Raw genomic sequence first — 17,470 nt, 5'->3', positions numbered from 1 at the left:
CTCGTCATGGCACACATACTCGACGCCGCCGAAAAGTCCATGCCCCAGGCCTCCAGTGCGTCCCGCAACCAAAGGAGGCCCCGGTGGAACGAGGACTGTAGGCGGGCGCGAGAGGCCCAGAACAAGGCGTGGGGTGTCCTTCGCCGGTACCCCACGTCAGATAACCTAATTTCTTTTAAACGGGCAAAGGCTTTTGGGAAGCGAGTGCGTCGTGAGGCAAAAAGTGAGAGTTGGCGCACCTTCCTCACTTCCATCAACTCATACACTGACACACACAAAGTCTGGACACGAATACGAAACCTAAAAGGACAACAGACACACAGCCTGCCCCTGGTTAGTACAACAGTGGACGCACTGGAAGACCAGGCCAACACGCTTGCACAACACTTCGAACACGTGTCCAGTTCAGCACACTACACAAACACTTTCATGAAACACAAAACATCTGCGGAGAAGTCACTGCGTGATAGCAACAAGTCGCACACTCCTTACAATTCTCCTTTTTCAATTTATGAGCTGAAGGCTGCTTTGACCACATGTAAACCTTCAGCTCCAGGGGCAGATAAGATTACTTACACAATGATACAATTCTTACACTCAGACACACTTGAAACACTCCTACACCTATACAAGAAAATATGGCTTTCGGGGCACTTTCCACGCTCTTGGAAAGAGGCCAGTGTAGTCGCTTTTCTAAGGGAAGGGAAGGACTCTTCCTCTCCCGCCAGTTATCGTCCCATTGCCCTGACAAGCTGCCTGTGTAAGCTCTTTGAGAAGATGATAAGCAGGAGACTCGTGTACTTCTTAGAGTACCATGGTCTTCTCGAGAGCTGCCAGACAGGCTTCAGGGCGGGGCGATCTACTAACGATCAACTCGTTTCGTTAGAGTCATATATAAAAGATGCCTTCCTCCACAAGCAGTACTGTATAACAGTATTCTTTGATCTTGAAAAGGCGTACGACACTGCTTGGCGGTACGGCATCCTCAGCGATTTGAAGTCCTTTGGTATATCGGGTAACATGTGGAACACGCTTGCCAGTTACCTCTCTGAAAAAACGTTTCGCGTGCGAGTTGGAACTGCACTCTCTAGAGTTCATGTGCAGGAAAACGGTGTTCCGCAAGGTGGAGTTTTGAGTTGCACTTTGTTTATCTTAAACATGAACTCTCTTCGGAAGGCACTGCCACCAACCATTTCCTGCTCAATCTATGTAGACGACGTGCAATTATCCTTTGAGTCTTGTAACCTGACTATCTGCGAGCGCCAAGTCAAGCTTGGTGTTAACAAGCTAGCTGGCTGGGCAGATAGCAACGGTTTTAACTTTAATTCAGTGAAGTGTACTTGTGTTTTGCTTTCGAAAAGGCGTGGCATTCGGCCGGATCCAGACATCAAACTCAATGGTGTCTCAATTCCAGTCAGAAATGAACACAAGTTTTTAGGTGTAGTCTTTGACGAAAAGCTCTCGTTCATATAAAACAACAAACATATAAAACAACACATATAAAACAACAAACATAAATGCTTAAAGGCTATGAATATACTGAAGGTTCTCTCCCACTCTTCATATGGGGGTCACAAACAACTTCTTTTACGTGTTTTTAGTAGCCTGATAGGTTCACGATTAGACTATGGAAGTGTTGTTTATGGGTCAGCAAGTAAGACATCCCTCAAAATGCTGGACCCAGTGCTTCATCTGGGGCTCCGGCTGGCATGTGGCGCTTTCCGGACTAGCCCGGTCGAAAGCCTCTATGTGGAGTCTAATAAGTGGAACCTACAACGTCAGCGAGCATACACAGATCTCCTTTTTGCTTTTAAAATTTCATCTATGCCACACCATCCTTTTAAATCAGCTTTTTATGATACGTCTATGACTGCACTAATCCTAAACCGACCATCGTTCTCTGCGCCCTTCTCTTACAGAGTTAGAGGAAGCGTCAGAGCTTTCTGGGTCCTTTTTAGACACCATACAAAAATCTCAAACAGATTTTATAGCACCATGGCATCTTCGCCCTGTTTAATGCGACATATCTTTCACACATGTAGATACAACCCGAGCTCCCACATGTGCAATTCTGCAGCACTTTTTGTATTTGCAGCAGAAGTATCAATTTTCTGAATTTTATACGGACGCCTCTAAAACTGCCACCTCTGTGTCCTGCGCGGCTCATGGGCCCGGCCTTAATGTCACTAGAACTCTTAATAGTAATACCAGTATCTTTACGGCAGAGGCTTATGGTGTACTTCTTGTTGTTAATCATATCCTTCAAAGTCACTTCCCACAATCCATTATATATACAGACTCCCTCAGTGTCGTGCGGGCGTTGTCGTCAACAATATCTTCAAAAAATGACGTTGTAAATCTAATAGTCAAGGGTATTATGTCTGTGTATGTCCACAAATTTGAACTAGTCCTTTGCTGGGTCCCTGGCCACTGTGGTATAGCCGGGAACGAAGCAGCGGATCGAATGGCTGCTGCTGCTACACTCTTGAATACAGTAGACATAACCACATTACCCTACACCGACGTGAAACCGCACATCAGACAACTTCGCAAAACATGGCAAACACACTGGAGCGAACAAACAGACAACAAGTTACACGTAATAAAACCACACTTGGGACCATACACCACCGACACACGCAATAGATACACTGAAGTCGCCTTGGCTAGATTACGTATAGGGCACAATCATGCAACACACTCGCACCTTCTCACTGGATCTCCAAGACCTCTGTGCAGCAGGTGCGGAGAGGCCCTATCCGTGAGGCACATCCTCATACAATGTAAGGCACTCGACACTACACGACGCAAACACTTCCCTCAACTACACACACGACATATTCCACCACACCCATCATACTTCTTAGGAGATGATGCCATGTTTTCTGTTAAGCGCACCTTTGAGTTCCTATCAGAAGTTCACTTTTTACAACTCATCTCATACCACCCATAGCTTTACCCCTGGTCCTATACCCCAGCCACCTTATTTATCTTTTAACCACTCTTGTTCTTCACTCTGGCCCTTTACACCAGCCGTGCTCATAGTTTTTAACTGATTTTATTTTGTGTTCTCTCCTCATCAAATCACTTTGTGTTTGGCGCCCATGTCGGCCTTGCGCCAAAAAAAAAATCAAACCATCATCTACTGACATTAATCACGTTGCTTATCAGCTGGAATGCTTCCCCGCTATGCACTCTAAACATACCATGAAACATGCAGCCATTTTCGCGCGGGAGGGGATGTTGAAAAAGATGGCGCCTCACCTCCCTCGTGCCTATCATCATTATCATTCAGCATGTTCCTTTAAAATCACGCATCTTAATGGGTCTTGCCGGTTCGTTCCTTTTTCTACAAGGCGTTCACAGATGTCAACGTGGTGTTATGGAACTTTAAAAAAGACAAAAAACCCGCCAACAGTACCTGCCTTGGCTTTCTCCCGTATCTGCCGGAACTTTGGTTGACTGATTGACGAATTTCCATCAATCAGAAGCAGAAATGGCGTATCTGATGCGATGAGAAAATCAGGCAGTGCCGCTTTTTGCGGGCGATAAATAGCTTTAGCAGTGCTTCCCAGCCCAAAGGAAAGACTGAAAGCGTTTATAGGAAGTGTTGTAAGTTCCTTCAACTGTTCCGCCCATTTGACGGGGGGGGGAGAGGGGGTTATCAGACACGTCGAACAGACGGTAGACCACTATCTTGGCTCACGAGTACAGTCACCGATCTCGTAGAGAGGGCCACACGCTTGTCTATAACACAGGTATCATGCTTATAGCTTTATCTTGCCTCGGCCGAAAAGCATTTGAAGAAAAATATTGTGTCATTCTGACGTATTAACCATGTATTTTGATCTCCACGTTTTTTGTGAAACGTGTGATTCCGAAGGTAACTAGTTGAAGTTGAACTGAGTGTTGTAGAAAAGGGTGTTGCGCACTGTACGTTGTAAAGTCAATGGCTTTCTACGATTGTGCTTTCTTGGCGTAAAAAGCCCATAAAGTTGCAGAAAATACCGGAATTCGGAATTAGCCGCAAAATGTCTTATAGAGTTAAACGCCCTACTTTTAATGTGAACTTAAAGGGGAATGGTAGTGTCTAGTACGACAGTCTTTGCGAAAGCTAATTGTGTTTCCAGCGTCACTGTGGATCTCACGACGGACGAAACCGTTTGGGCGGTTTTGGTGGCATCAGCCCCTATGTTCATCAATCGGGTCTGCTTAGACCAAATGACTGTCCAGAGATACCTCGCTTCCAAAACATTAAAAGAAGCTAAACGGTGAGTGATTTTTCGAAAACATGAGACCTTCGCAGTGACGGCGCTTACACGTGTGTGTACACATTCTATATTACTTTCAAAATAAACCGAAGTCGCAAAGGCGGCACAAATTTGCTGAGTAAGAACTAGGACTCTCAAAAACCAACGAGAGGTTTGTTTACAAATTCGTTAGGCAAAAACTGGTAGCAAGCTTTCTGTGACGACACCTCTCGCTCCTTATGCGCGCTTTGTGTGAGCGTGTGCCTGCGTTGCGTGCTTTTCTTCTTCTCGCCTTGAGTTTAATTTTTTCGACTGTTTTTTAAAAAGTAATTTACGTTTTCAATGTTGAGAGAAATGACAAAGCGTGGCAACTTTGCTTTTCCTTATTTTGTTATCCTGAACAGTAACCACTTTTTGTACACAAGCTCGGTTAAAAATTTATTCACTGATACATTTTCTGTTCCTAAATACTTCATTATTTGCGAGCGCCATCCCAACGCTTCAACAGCTTGTGTAATCAGACGTTCGCGTAGACTCGCGCTACTGCCAATGAGCAAACAGATAATAGTGCTTGTCCGTAGCGAGTGCTCCCGCCCCCAAACGTTTTCTCGCTGACCCCTTTTGCCTATGTTATATTGGCAGCAAGATGATGGTGAAGGGTAAGCAACCATATGGGAAATGGGCCAAAACGTTTGCGCGTGATTGATGCCGCACTTACTTTTACCGTGACAAGCACTATTATCATCACCTACCCACCTTAGCATCTACCTACCTTCACAAGCTCTATTATTCGACCAGATTTAGGGGAAATCCCCAAGGTGGAGTAAGTTTCTGTAAAGGAAAGTTTGACATCCACCGAAATGCAGCCATACAGCTACACAGGAAAGCTGTACAGCTTTCTCAGAAACTTCGCAGTTGAAGGAAAATTCGTCCTGGTCCAGGATTCGAACCCGGGACCACTGCTTAACCGGAGCAGTCGCTCTACCAACTGAGCTAACCAGGAGGCTAGTCGTTAGTAGCGCGAAAGCGAATTGATCAACAACTCGAAGTGAAGCTGTATGGCTGCATTTAGGTGGATGTCAAACTTTCCTTTACAGAAACTTACTCCACCTTGGGGATTTCCCCTAAATCTGGTCGATTAACACCTGTCCTTCACTTCGAGTTGTTGATCAATTCGCTTTCGCGCTACTAACGACTAGCCTCCTGGTTAGCTCAGTTGGTAGAGCGACTGTTCCGGTTAAGCAGTGGTCCTGGGTTCGAATCCTGGAACAGGACGAATTTTTCTTCAACTGCGAAGTTTCTGAGAAAGCTGTACAGCTTTCCTGTGTAGCTGTATGGCTGCATTTAGGTGGATGTCAAACTTTCCTTTACAGAAAGCTCTATTATTATCTGAAAATTTGATTTTCTAGTGAGGCCCGTTCCTTGTGCATAGGAATAAGTGAAAATCGCCACGGAGGCGTGACGGGGATATTCAGCAGAAAATAGGTGAGGACCATCCAATAACACTCTTGGGAAAGATGATTATGTTTCTGAACACATCATCGTTTGCAATTCAACGATGTTCGAGCTTTCTGAAAGGAAAGGTACATACAGGATCTACTTAACGCTGTATTGACAGGATAAGCAGAAACGAAGTAAATGGGCTTCGAAAAAACACACCAGGCAGAGCAGCCAAATTGCCAATCACTGGTCACGATGATGCCGGGTACTCTACAATTTTACATCAGGAGGGCTTTGTGCAAAGAATGTAATGTGAATGAGCAAAAAACTTGTGCACGCACTGTCGTTTCTGTATACCGGTGGACAACATTAGCTTTTGAGAAGTGGTTTCGGCATAGGTTATAGTATTATATTCTAGTATTTATGCTGGATGAGATGTAGTGGTCAAATCATTTTTGAACCAAGTGCGTTATGGCTAATCGTGAGGCCTTTTAGCCCCAGTGACCGCATATAATTCAAAACGAGAATTGGGACGATATCAAAAATAAAGCTTCAATAAACACCAGGAAGGGCAAAAAAATGGAATATCTAACCACAAAATGTCGAGAGTTTCCAAAATATCGCAGGTGAAATGTGCGTGAGGACAAAGGTAAAGATCATATAAATGCACTGAATTGTGAGCTATATCGAAAATTTCGAAAAACCTGGAAAAGAATTATGCGTTGGAAATATTTAAAAACTTTTAAACAATTCTCATCTGAAGGCTGAAACTGAGTTATACCAGGTCGGCTGAGTCATAAAACATAAATTAGGCAAGGAAAATGCATCCCTATCAGGACGCATTAACACATTCAAGTAACGTATCGAAGGAAGGAAAGAAGAGCCCTAAAATATTTCTTCCGCGGCACTTAGAAGCAAAAATCCACGTGATATTTCATATGTTTAAGACGTAAAAACACGAGGAAGCAAACAATAAAAGATACCTCGACAAATCCAATGCCGGGAGAACCATGTCATGAGGGCCATGATTCACTATGTTCTTATTGACCTATACTACTTCGAGGTTAGTGACAACTAATGAAACTAATGGGATGAACAAAGGCACTTCTTTTAGATACCAACACTACAGGTCCGGAACCTACTCGACAAGATATCGATTAATCGTGGATACAGCAACACGGCCTCTAACCAGCGATAGGAGGCCGCGTTTTCAGCCCTTTCACTGGACATTTTCGATGGGCTGTAGTGTTTATTGTTAACGTATGTTATAAAACCGAGGCTACTGCGAAAACGTCCTCCATGGGCCGTAAATCGGCGTGAGCGAAACATTACGTCGTATGTTCAGTAGAAAGATATTCTAGGGACCATATCTGTAGTGCGATCTTGCGGCACCCATTAAAACCACCGGAATCGTAAGGCTTTCCCCAACTGACGGCATGCGAACAGCAGTTGCCGCTACGATGGCGTGAGCGCAAGGGTATCGTGCGCCATACGCGAGGTCGCTCTTGGTACACGTGGGGTGAATGGCCGGCCAGATATCTGCGTTGGGCGCGCTACACAGTCATCCTCACCGCCGAGCACGATAACGCCACCGCATTCCACGCTAAAAAGCGAAGCTTAAGGCTCCACCATTTTTTGTATTCTGGGTCACAGCTAAAAGACGGAAGCACAGGGGGTTCAGGGATATGGACGAATATACGCATTCTTGACTAATCCTTGGCATTTGTGAATTTCCCCTAAATCTGGTCAATTTTCATGTGTTGCTGTGCCTAAATTCTTCCCTCCCCCCACCAACCCCGCATCCTTTAGCAACTTCACCTCCGGTTGGACGCTGCGCTTCTTAACTGTTACTCTTGGAGCCGCATGTGAAGTTTCAGGTCAAAGTATACAACAGTTTTCAAAATATTTATGCTAGCATTGTAATTTTTTTACCTTAGTGTTTTCCCATTTTCGCCTACAAGAACATTACTTAGGTCTTGGCCAGCAACACTAAGGTCCATCTCAATATCCTTTGATTAACAAAAAATAAAAATTTGTTGCATGCTCCTGGTGCATATACCATAATCCAGGCATTGCATTTCCGCACCGCGTTAATGGAATAATGGTTCCTGGTTTTCCAAATCACGTTGAAGCAGATTTGCTTGCAAGCGATACTGTAACGGCGTATGTCAAAACGTAATTAATATGCTGGATCATGTGCTCCAAAACAGCCTAATTTTGTTGAGCCATCTCAATAATCTTAAATACTGTTTACATGTGCAGGACAGTCATGATTGGCACAGTCATGACGTGCATCTTCTACGCACTTGCAACCGGCGAAGCCGTGGCTCTGAGCTCCCGTTACAGCGGCTGTGATCCACTGATGTTGGGGAAAATCCAGAGGCTTGATCAGGTACCCGTATCTTGGAAGTTTGGGCAGGCACGAAAATGTGCAGGAGTAGTGGAAAAGCTTGCCGAATTTCAGAGAATTCTCTACTAATGTACAGCATTCCTGCGCCGTTTCTATACATTGTGAGTTATTTACAACCAGAGTTGGCTTTGAGCAAAAAAATAGGCTGGGTTATTTTATTTCTTTCAGTCTTTCTTTTGCATCCTCTCTCAGATTGTATAAATTTACATCAATATAACAACTAGGTTAATTTAATTTTTATCGTTAATTTGATATTTTTTTCCGCAGAAGCACAGCAGAGTAGCGAGTTGGCCCGTACTGGTTATTTTTGCCATTTGAATTGCTAGCATTCATTTATAGAAATTTTAGATTAGTCTTCGTTATGTGGAGGAAACGTATAAGACGCTCGCTTTGGTCAGTTCATTTTTGTAAAATTTTACCGTATTTTTTATTTTCTGATTTTTTTTTCAATCTCCTCTTCCACGACTACTTTTCGGTTACGCCATTATAACGAGTGAATGTGTTACCTCTGCCAAATGTGCATTGTTCTGCAAATGCATGACGTTACGCGGCTTGCTCATTTTTACTACGTTTAATTTCTATGGTCATAGAATTTTTTTTCGGGTGTTTAGTTTAGTCCTAGCTTTTCGAAGATGTGTAAGGCTCATATTTTTATTTCCTGTGTTCCTGTTTCTGAAATAAGTAGTTTTTTTTTGTTTTTGTCTTTTATGTTTAGTTAGTTCTCTTCAGTCAATTATATCCTTTACGCTACTAAAACGATTAAATGTGTCTCTTTGTACGATTAAATATATGCCCCATGAATTATGCATTTTCGCAGAAACGCAGGACGTTACTCGGTTTCCTCATTTTAGCTATTTTCATTCATATTTCCAAATTTCTTTCACGAGCACTTTTAATTTAGGTACAAGATGGACATTTTTTATTTCATCAGTCCATTCTTGTAATCTTTTGTTTTCTTTTATTTTTATTTTTTGTTTTTAAAAATATTCTGTTCTACCAATTATCCCTATTTACAGCTTGAACGAGTCCATGTGTTACTTCCGCCAGTAATTTGTTTTAGTGCAAATTCCCGGCTATTGGGGTGCTCGGAAAAGATTTTTACGCATTAAAATTCATGGCCACGTGAAAATGTTTACCACGCAGAAAATTTACTCATGGCGTATTTGTCGCGGCAGGTAAGACTAAATATAAAAGAAATAGAGAAGAACAAAACCACGAGAAACACCCGAGTGAGCCGATAGAATGTAAAGCGCGTATTCAGAGTGATGATTCAAAGTGGTTTGTCTCCATTCAAAACCATGTAGATAGAGTATATAATACGGCTCAGTGAAGACATGGCCTCATTTGTCTCAAAACAAAGCTTGCGGGAAAAAGATTGCTAACAGTATTTTATGGGGCTGCCACAGAACTACATAAGCAGACTGAAGGTGAGGAAGTTAAGTTCCTGTTTATTGTGGGCTGGGGATTTGGGCCAACATCGACACCTAAGTAAAGGTACGCCACAATGAGAATTTTAAAGTTTGCCCGTATAGTAATACGATTGAAAACATTTGGTTCAAACATACACAAATATCTTTAATGCCTAAACTTGGCGGTCTTGTCAAAAATATCTTGCGTTGCTCACGATCTCTCTACGCACCTTAATATTATCAATTTTGGGGTCTGGTTAATTTCATTTGTTTCTGGCTGTTTTAGTTTTTGCTTTACTAGTTTAATGAGAAAAAGAACGATTGCCACGTATTGCTGCCAGTAGACAAATTCGACATTTATTGCTGTTTCGGTCGGTCATAAGGTCCAGTTTTTGTTTTTCTTTTTTCTTTTTTACCATGATTTACTTTTACATTATTATTACTTATAAAACCCTCGACTTCTCTGATAACGCTCTTTCTAGAACACCAGGAGATACACGCTCGCATTGTAAGTACTACAGAAACGATGCTAACGCAGTAAAAAGAATATATGTATCATTTGTTTTCCTCGTCGAACACTTTCGACATCACTGAATGCACCCATCTATCAAAACACAGAAGAGTAAAGGTTCTGCCCTGTTACCCAGTCATGCAGCCCTTTATTGAGATGCAGTTTGCCTGTGCTATGCCCTGCCTTTCCTTTACCTGCAAGCACAAATACTGCGGCTATGATCCGCGTCATTCTGCCTAAAATATTAAGGCTTTATTTGCAACTGCCTATACACAACAAAACATAAGCTAGAACACCTTCTGCGTTTATAGGCAAAGTTGTGCAGAGAAAAAATGGCGGCGTATCCACTTGCTTAGTTGAAAATGTCCTCGACACACTTGTCCCCTGCCGCATAAGAATCTCTTCTGTCCGCCTCCCACTTCAAACGGTTTTCCCCTGCGCGATCACTCTTCCCATCACTCTTCTCAGACGGAGATTAGCTGTATTCACTTTTATACTCCCGCGTTGGCCCTGCTAGCGTGGCCTTGGTTGGCACCCTTATTTTTAGTCCTTGCTTGGCGAAGCCTTAACTGGATCTCTTTCTTCGGTGTTTGCTTTTATATATACCTTTTATATATCCCGTTTTTGTTTGTAAGCCATCAAACAAAACAGTACAAAGGGTATTCGACACTACAAGAACGCTGGTATCCCGGGCAATTATGTACTTATATTTTGCTTCAAATAGGTATCAGTTTTATTTTGCGGTGAATATTCATAACGTGTATGAATGATTCCGCATTTTTAGTGTTTGGAAAAATCTTGTTTTTGTATACCTCGTGCTCATTTGTTCTTTAAACTGTTTTGGCTGAGCGATTTAATCGAATGGCAGATAGACCGATAGGCAGACAGACAAACTCTTTTGAGTCTCGGTCGCGCGGGAAATTCTCCTGCCTTTAAGAAATTGTCTTGCTTGCCCTTGGAGCGCGGTTCTATGATAGACGGACCGCAATGAACCCCCGATCTAGACAAAATGCATGACAAAAAATGCCACTGCGATGAATGATGCAGTGAATGTGTCGTTCCAGTGTTGGCTCTGTTGCAGCATGTCAGCCTCACCAACCCTCAGTAACCGTGACTGAAATAAAAGTTATCTCTCTCTCTCTCTCTCTCTCTCTCTCTCTCTCTCTCTCTCTCTCTCTCTCTCTCTCTCTCTCTCTCTCTCTCTCTCTCTCTCTCTCCCTTCATAGTGGTTAATGAAGGTTTCGCTTTGGGATGCACTCGACCTTTTGCCGGAATGCACGGCCGTCTGTGTCTGGACGCCCTTCGGCACGCGCGCACTTTTTTCCCTTTTGATATCCCGTCATCTTTATCCGTTAGGGCCTGTTAGGTACCCCGGAGTAACACTCCAGAACGAACGAGGGCTGCACATTTATAGACACAACAGCATTCACATATGCCCATCAGTTTTTTTGGGGGGTTAATTTCGCCTTCTACTCCTTCTTTCCCTACATTACTCTAGCTACGTTCACAAAACTGCTGCACATTCTCGTTTGCTGCGCTTATTAATGCACACATTAACTTATTCCGACATTGTTCCCTCCTTCTGTTGTCTTTTCTTTCCTTAAAATATATTCTTTTTAGAAGGTTAAAGCCTTATGCGTCTCTTTGGATGCATCCGACACTGTAATGTGAACGCTACAGAAAATGCCAATGCCACCGTTGCTTTGATAAAGCTTGGCTACCAAACACTGAAACTAATATCTATAACGCGGTTAAACGATAATCAGAGAATGCAGAAATGGAAATTCTAGACGCCTGAACAGGTAGAAGCAGATGTAAGACATCAGGAAAGAAACGCCAGCATAACCGAAACAACGACTCAAGTGAAAAATCTCCCATTTGCTGGTTGGCTGCCATTTCATTCGCAGAATCGCAGGATTCGTCGACGATCTTCGCCTGCAACGCCGTCTGATAACTGCCGCTTCATAGTGCCTTACTACACTTAATAAAACGTCGAAGGAATTTTTCATCACTTCTAGCTCTGCTTTGTGTACGGGTCCATTTTGCTAGGGCAAACTAAGCTGGCTGACATTCATGGGCCTGAATAAAACCTAGTCCGACGTTTACTTTTTACGTGTGAGTGGGCCAAGCACTTCCCGTGGGCAATATACGACCTGAAATGTAAAAGAACTCGTATGTATGTTTTATTTTGGCATTTAGAACGCTTTTCATTCATATTACAAATAAACACCAGAAACGATACGATTGGAGTAAAGGGCAAATATTTATTTATTTTTATTTATTTATTTATTCATACTGTTAGCCCAGGGGCCGGTACAGGGTGGATGTTCAACAGAGAACATGGAGGCAGTAACTGCCGCCTCAGACACGAGTGCAACGCAGAATGTGTGCGACACAGTATGCGGAACAGTATGCGGCACAAGTATAGTATTCAGCTGCATTGTGCACAGGTTCAAAATGCAGAGGTACAAAGTACAAGGGTACACAACAATAACCAACTCTGACACAAGCGCAATTCAGCCAAACTGGGTACGACACATATCTTCCGTATGGGCGCGGACCGCACTATAGGGCCAAATTATCAAGAGACAGCACTATCGGCTTCTATGTAGTGTAACAATAATTTTTCAAAGTGTGCTAAGGAGTCTGATTTAGTAATTTCTGGCGGCAAATTGTTCCAGTCTTCAATTGTATTGGGAAGGAAAGAGTGTTTAAATGTATTTGAACGAGTCATTATATAGGCATTAATTGGTTAGGGTGACTACTTCTAAGTGTACAAGACAGTCGAGGTTTCAAATATTGCTCTGTGTTAAAGTTGAAGTAGTTACAGTGCATTAAGTAAAGAAACTTTAATCTCGCTACTCGGCGCCGTGTTGCGAGAGGTGGCAGGTTTAGTTTATTTAGCATGGCAGTAACAGAATCTGTTGACCTGTAGTAGGATAAAATAAACCTTGCGGCTCTCCTTTGAATTTTTTTAATTTTTTCACTTTGGTATTTCTTCGAAGGGTCCCATACGATGCAGGCGTATTCTAATAGTGGACGGACAGTGGTTGTGTAGGCAGTCAATTTGGCTTTCGTAGTTGCTAGTTTGAGGTTCCTTCTCAAGAACCACAATTTCTGTTCAGCTGCACAACATAATTTATTTATATGCGTTTCCCAATTTAAATCTTCAGAGATAGTGACCCCCAGATACTTGAAATGAGTGACACGTTTTAAATCCTTTCCAAGGAGCTCGTAATTGAAAGAGAGGACATTTTTAGTTTTTTTTGTTATTCTGGCGAATACTGTTTTGTCATAATTAATTTTCATATCCCATTTCGTGCACCATTCATGGATTGTTTTCAATGCTGAATTCAAAGTTGCTTGATCACTGTGACTGGATATTTTAGAATAAATTAAGCAATCGTCCGCAAACAGACGAACTGTGAGCTTTTTGTCAATACTATCTGCAAGATCATTAATATAGCACAAAAATAAAACCGGGCCCAGGACACTCCCCTGTGGTACCCCGGACTTGACCTCTAAATGAGTTGATTTCACTCCCTTAATCTCGACATATTGCGATCTGCTCATGAGATATGATTTAATCCAGTTAACAAGGTTCTTATTAACTCCAAAGTGAGCAAGTTTAATTACAAGTTTAGCGTGCGGTACGAGATCAAATGCCTTCGATAAATCCAAACAAACTGCGTCTATTTGGCCTGAATCGTTTAATGCGCTAGCGAAATCATGAATCGTCTGGAAAAGCTGCGTTACTGTTGACAGTTTGCGTCTGAAGCCATGCTGGTTAGGAAAAATTAACTTAGAACTTTCGAGGTAGGTAAAAAGACTTCTTGATAGTATATGTTCCAATATTTTACAACAGGTGCAGGTATTTGAAATAGGTCTGTAGTTTTCAATATCATATTTGTTCCCACTTTTGTATACAGGTGTAACTCTTGCAGTTAGCCAGTCATCAGGCAGTTGGCTTTGATTTAATGACACGGTGAAAATTATCACTAAGTACTTAGCCACCCACTCTGCATACCGCTTCAAAAATTCGTTCGGAATACCATCTGGTCCAGGTGACTTCTTTACATCGAGGTCCAATAACAGCGAAAATATTCCTTGTTCTGATAAGACAATGTCCGGCATGTCAGGCGGTTCGTAAGAGCTGGGTGTGGGAGAAGCGTGTACGGAGGATTTTTCGGAACGAGTAAACACAGAGTGGAAGTATTCGTTAAATCTTCGAGTTATTTCCAATTTGTCAGTTGTAATATGTCCATCGACTGAAATATATTGGACCGTTCTTTGCGACGGAGAAAGGTGACGCCAAAATCGTTGTGGGCAGTTAATCATAAACTGGGTCAGAGTTTCTGAGTAATATTTTTCCTTAGCGGCTGACAATTTATGCTTGAGGGTACGTGAAAGATCCCTAAGATCAGACCTATTGCTCGCCTTGTTTTTCCTCATGCGTTTTATTTTACGTCTTAAATGAATAATGTCTCTAATAATCCAGGGATTGTATTTCCTAATCGGTTTTACTCGTTCAGGAACAAAGTGATGCAAGCAATGGTTTATATTATCTTTGAATTGGTTCCATAACACATTAACATCAGACGCCTCTTGGAAGGAGTACAGTAACAATTCTAAATAATCAAGAATACTAACATCGTCAGCACTGGAAAAATTTTTGCAAGTTACAGTTGGTGTATTACCGTGTTTGGTTGACAACAAATTTTTTATAGAAACCAAAACCAGCTCATGATCGGAAATACCTTCTTTAATTGAGATATCGTATTTGGACAGCCGGCTATCTAAAAATACAAGATCAAGGGTGGATTCTGAAGCAGGCCCTACCCTAGTTACACCATGAATACACTCGTAAGGTCATAAGTAAATGCTATGTCAAACAAACTTTCGCAGTGTTTGAACTGTGCCGAGCTTATTTCAAGTTTATCCCATCGTATCCCGGGAAGGTTGAAATCACCTGCGATGATTAACCGAGTTTTATCAGAGGTATTTGCGTACAAAAAATCTTGGATCCATTTTAAAAACGAAAGAGGAGCATTCGGTGGGCGGTAGACAGCCCCGATAACGCAAGGCATGCCGCTCAGTTCTGTTTTACACCAGACACTTTCCCAATCAGGACTATTAGGCATTGGTACAAGCCTTAGTTTTTCTTTAAAAATGATTGCGACGCCACCGCCCCGTGTATCGCGGTCTTTACGTACCATGTTATATGCTGGGGGAATGATTTCGCAGTCTTTAATTTCTGGTCGCAACCAGGTTTTCGTTACGATGACTATATCTGGGTTGTATTCAAAAAGAAGGCGCTCGAGGTCCTCGGTTTTGTTTGCTAGGCTGCGCGCATTGATGTTGACTAATACCAGGTGCCCTGCTACGTTGTTACAACGTCAATCTGAATCATCTTTTTGCGAATTTTTCTTGTCTAACTTTACCCTACAATCCTTTGCGTCATCCCACACGAATGTTTCTTTTTCAATCGTAATTTTGTCTCGCACTAGCTTTACTGTCAGGCCCCTTGCCATTTCCTCTTTAGCACTTTCCCACAATTTGCGTTGTTTTTGTAGCGTGTTCTGCGACAGATCGTTTGCGATGGAAATATCGCTGCCCTTTAGTTTAGCACAGTTCTTAAAAATCATAGCCTTTTCATTATAGTCAAAGAATCTCATAATTATTGGTCGCGTCTTACCATTACGTTTTTTCTCCAGCCTGTGTATTCTTTCAATTGTTGAAACTGAGACACCAAGGCGCTGTTCGAATACACCGGTCAGGACTTTTTCTCTTAGCTCGTCGTCAGCTTCGTCCGCGCTCTCCGGAATTCCAAAAACTAAAAGATTGTTTCGACGACTCCGGTCTTCAAAGTCGACTAGCTTGTCCTGCTGACACTCGATAACAGTTCGCATGTTGTCTATGTCGTCTTTCAGCTGGGCAATTTTCGCCTCATTTATCTCGACTCTTTTGAGTGCACTTTCCATCTCCGAAATTTTGCGGTTCATGGCGTCGAGTTGAGCTGAGAATGCCGTTTGCGTTGTTTTAATTACTTGTATGTCTCCAGCTATGGTTTTCTGTCCTTTCAAGAGTTCTTCAAGCATCTCATGCACAGTATCAGGCCCAGGATTGAGCTCTACATCACCAGCTAATAGTAACAACATCGAAAGACACTGCATAGCATTTGCGGCAAGCACTTCGGGGCACGGCACAACAATAATAAATCTGTTGTCGCTTCTGTAACATTTCACAAATTTACTGACCTGGAATAACAGAATAACAGGTTCAGTTGTCTTCATCGGGAAAGCTTCGCCGTGCCCACATGATGGCTCGCCGATCACTGGCCTTATGTAGTCCGTGCAGCGGGTTGTCGATGCGGTCAACGTCCCGTGCGCATGTGCCAGTCCTTCCTTACGACTTATTACGACTTATTACGTATTATGACTTATTACTTAATATTACTAATTATTACGACTTATTACTTATTACTACTTATTAGACTCCTTACGAAGTATTCAAATATCACCTATGCTACACGGCAGTTTCAAAGGCCTTCCAAATTCCGGTGAACCAATTGTCTATCGAGAGCCCCATTGTAAATACACAGGGCGCGCCAATGTGGGAGCCTTCAATTGTCACATTAACGTTGTCGTGTAGCACAGACTTACGTCTAAATCAGTGCAGTTATTTATTTGCAAAATAAAAGCACAGTCTCCCGCCTATCTCTTTGCACAATCTACTACCTTGATGTTTTTGCATGCATCTACGGTGCAGCTGCTGCCTTTTTACGTGCTTGAAGACTTCCGCATCTTTCCTGGCCTCTGTGGCATCTTCCTCGCTGGTGTCGTGAGCGCATCCGTAAGGTAACGTATCCGCCAAGAAGTGATCTGCTTTTCTGGTTGTTGTAAGTGCTCCCATGCCTTTTTTTATTCGTAATGCGAGCAACGCCGCCAAATTGTACCTTTTGCCAAGTTGCCATCAATTTTTGTTTAAATATGACAGAACTCTGATACATAATAAGTTTCTTCGACTTCGATCCAATTCCTCAAAGTGTGGCATTGAGCATGTATGAATGCAGTATTATCTCTGCGAGCTTAACGAGGCAGGATATTGCTCTTCATGCAAAAACGACCATCACTGCCTGCCATTTTTAACAGCATAGCTGTTAAAAGTTGAGCTTGGTTTGTTGGTGTAAGCGAAAACAACTCCCCCCGCTCGAGCCGCCCGGCACGACCTCCACGCAATGGCTATAGCAAAAAAAAATTCCCTCGCACTTCCCCGTGGGGGAGAGTGTGTAAGTGCGAATGCACGGTTGCTACGCCAGCGAGAGCTCTCCCGCCCGAAGTGGAGAGGAGGCGTCCAACACCCGCAGTCACTGAGCGGAGATGCGAGGAGGAGAGTAGCGCTCGCCGTTACGGCGAGGGCTACACGAGCGCCCTCACGCGTCGGAATGCGG

At 42.8% G+C, this 17,470-nt stretch overlaps 1 protein-coding gene across 1 annotated transcript in view; it reads left to right on the top strand.

Annotated features, from left to right (window-relative positions):
- Positions 1–17,470, top strand: part of LOC144145389 (sodium-coupled monocarboxylate transporter 1-like) — an 82,475-nt gene that overhangs the window by 19,979 nt on the left and 45,026 nt on the right. The window contains exons 6-8 of the mRNA XM_077676976.1: positions 4,131–4,271; positions 7,953–8,082; positions 16,789–16,877. Of these exons, the coding sequence (XP_077533102.1) occupies positions 4,131–4,271; positions 7,953–8,082; positions 16,789–16,877 (360 nt within the window). The remainder of the gene's footprint in view (positions 1–4,130; positions 4,272–7,952; positions 8,083–16,788; positions 16,878–17,470) is intronic.

Source organism: Haemaphysalis longicornis, unplaced genomic scaffold, assembly GCF_048455015.1.
Source record: "Haemaphysalis longicornis isolate Haplotype H1 unplaced genomic scaffold, Haemaphysalis longicornis Haplotype H1 scaffold_7, whole genome shotgun sequence".
Classification (NCBI taxonomy): domain Eukaryota; kingdom Metazoa; phylum Arthropoda; class Arachnida; order Ixodida; family Ixodidae; genus Haemaphysalis; species Haemaphysalis longicornis.
The sequence above is the reverse complement of the archived record's forward strand: the minus strand, read 5'-3'. Positions and strand labels throughout refer to the sequence as shown.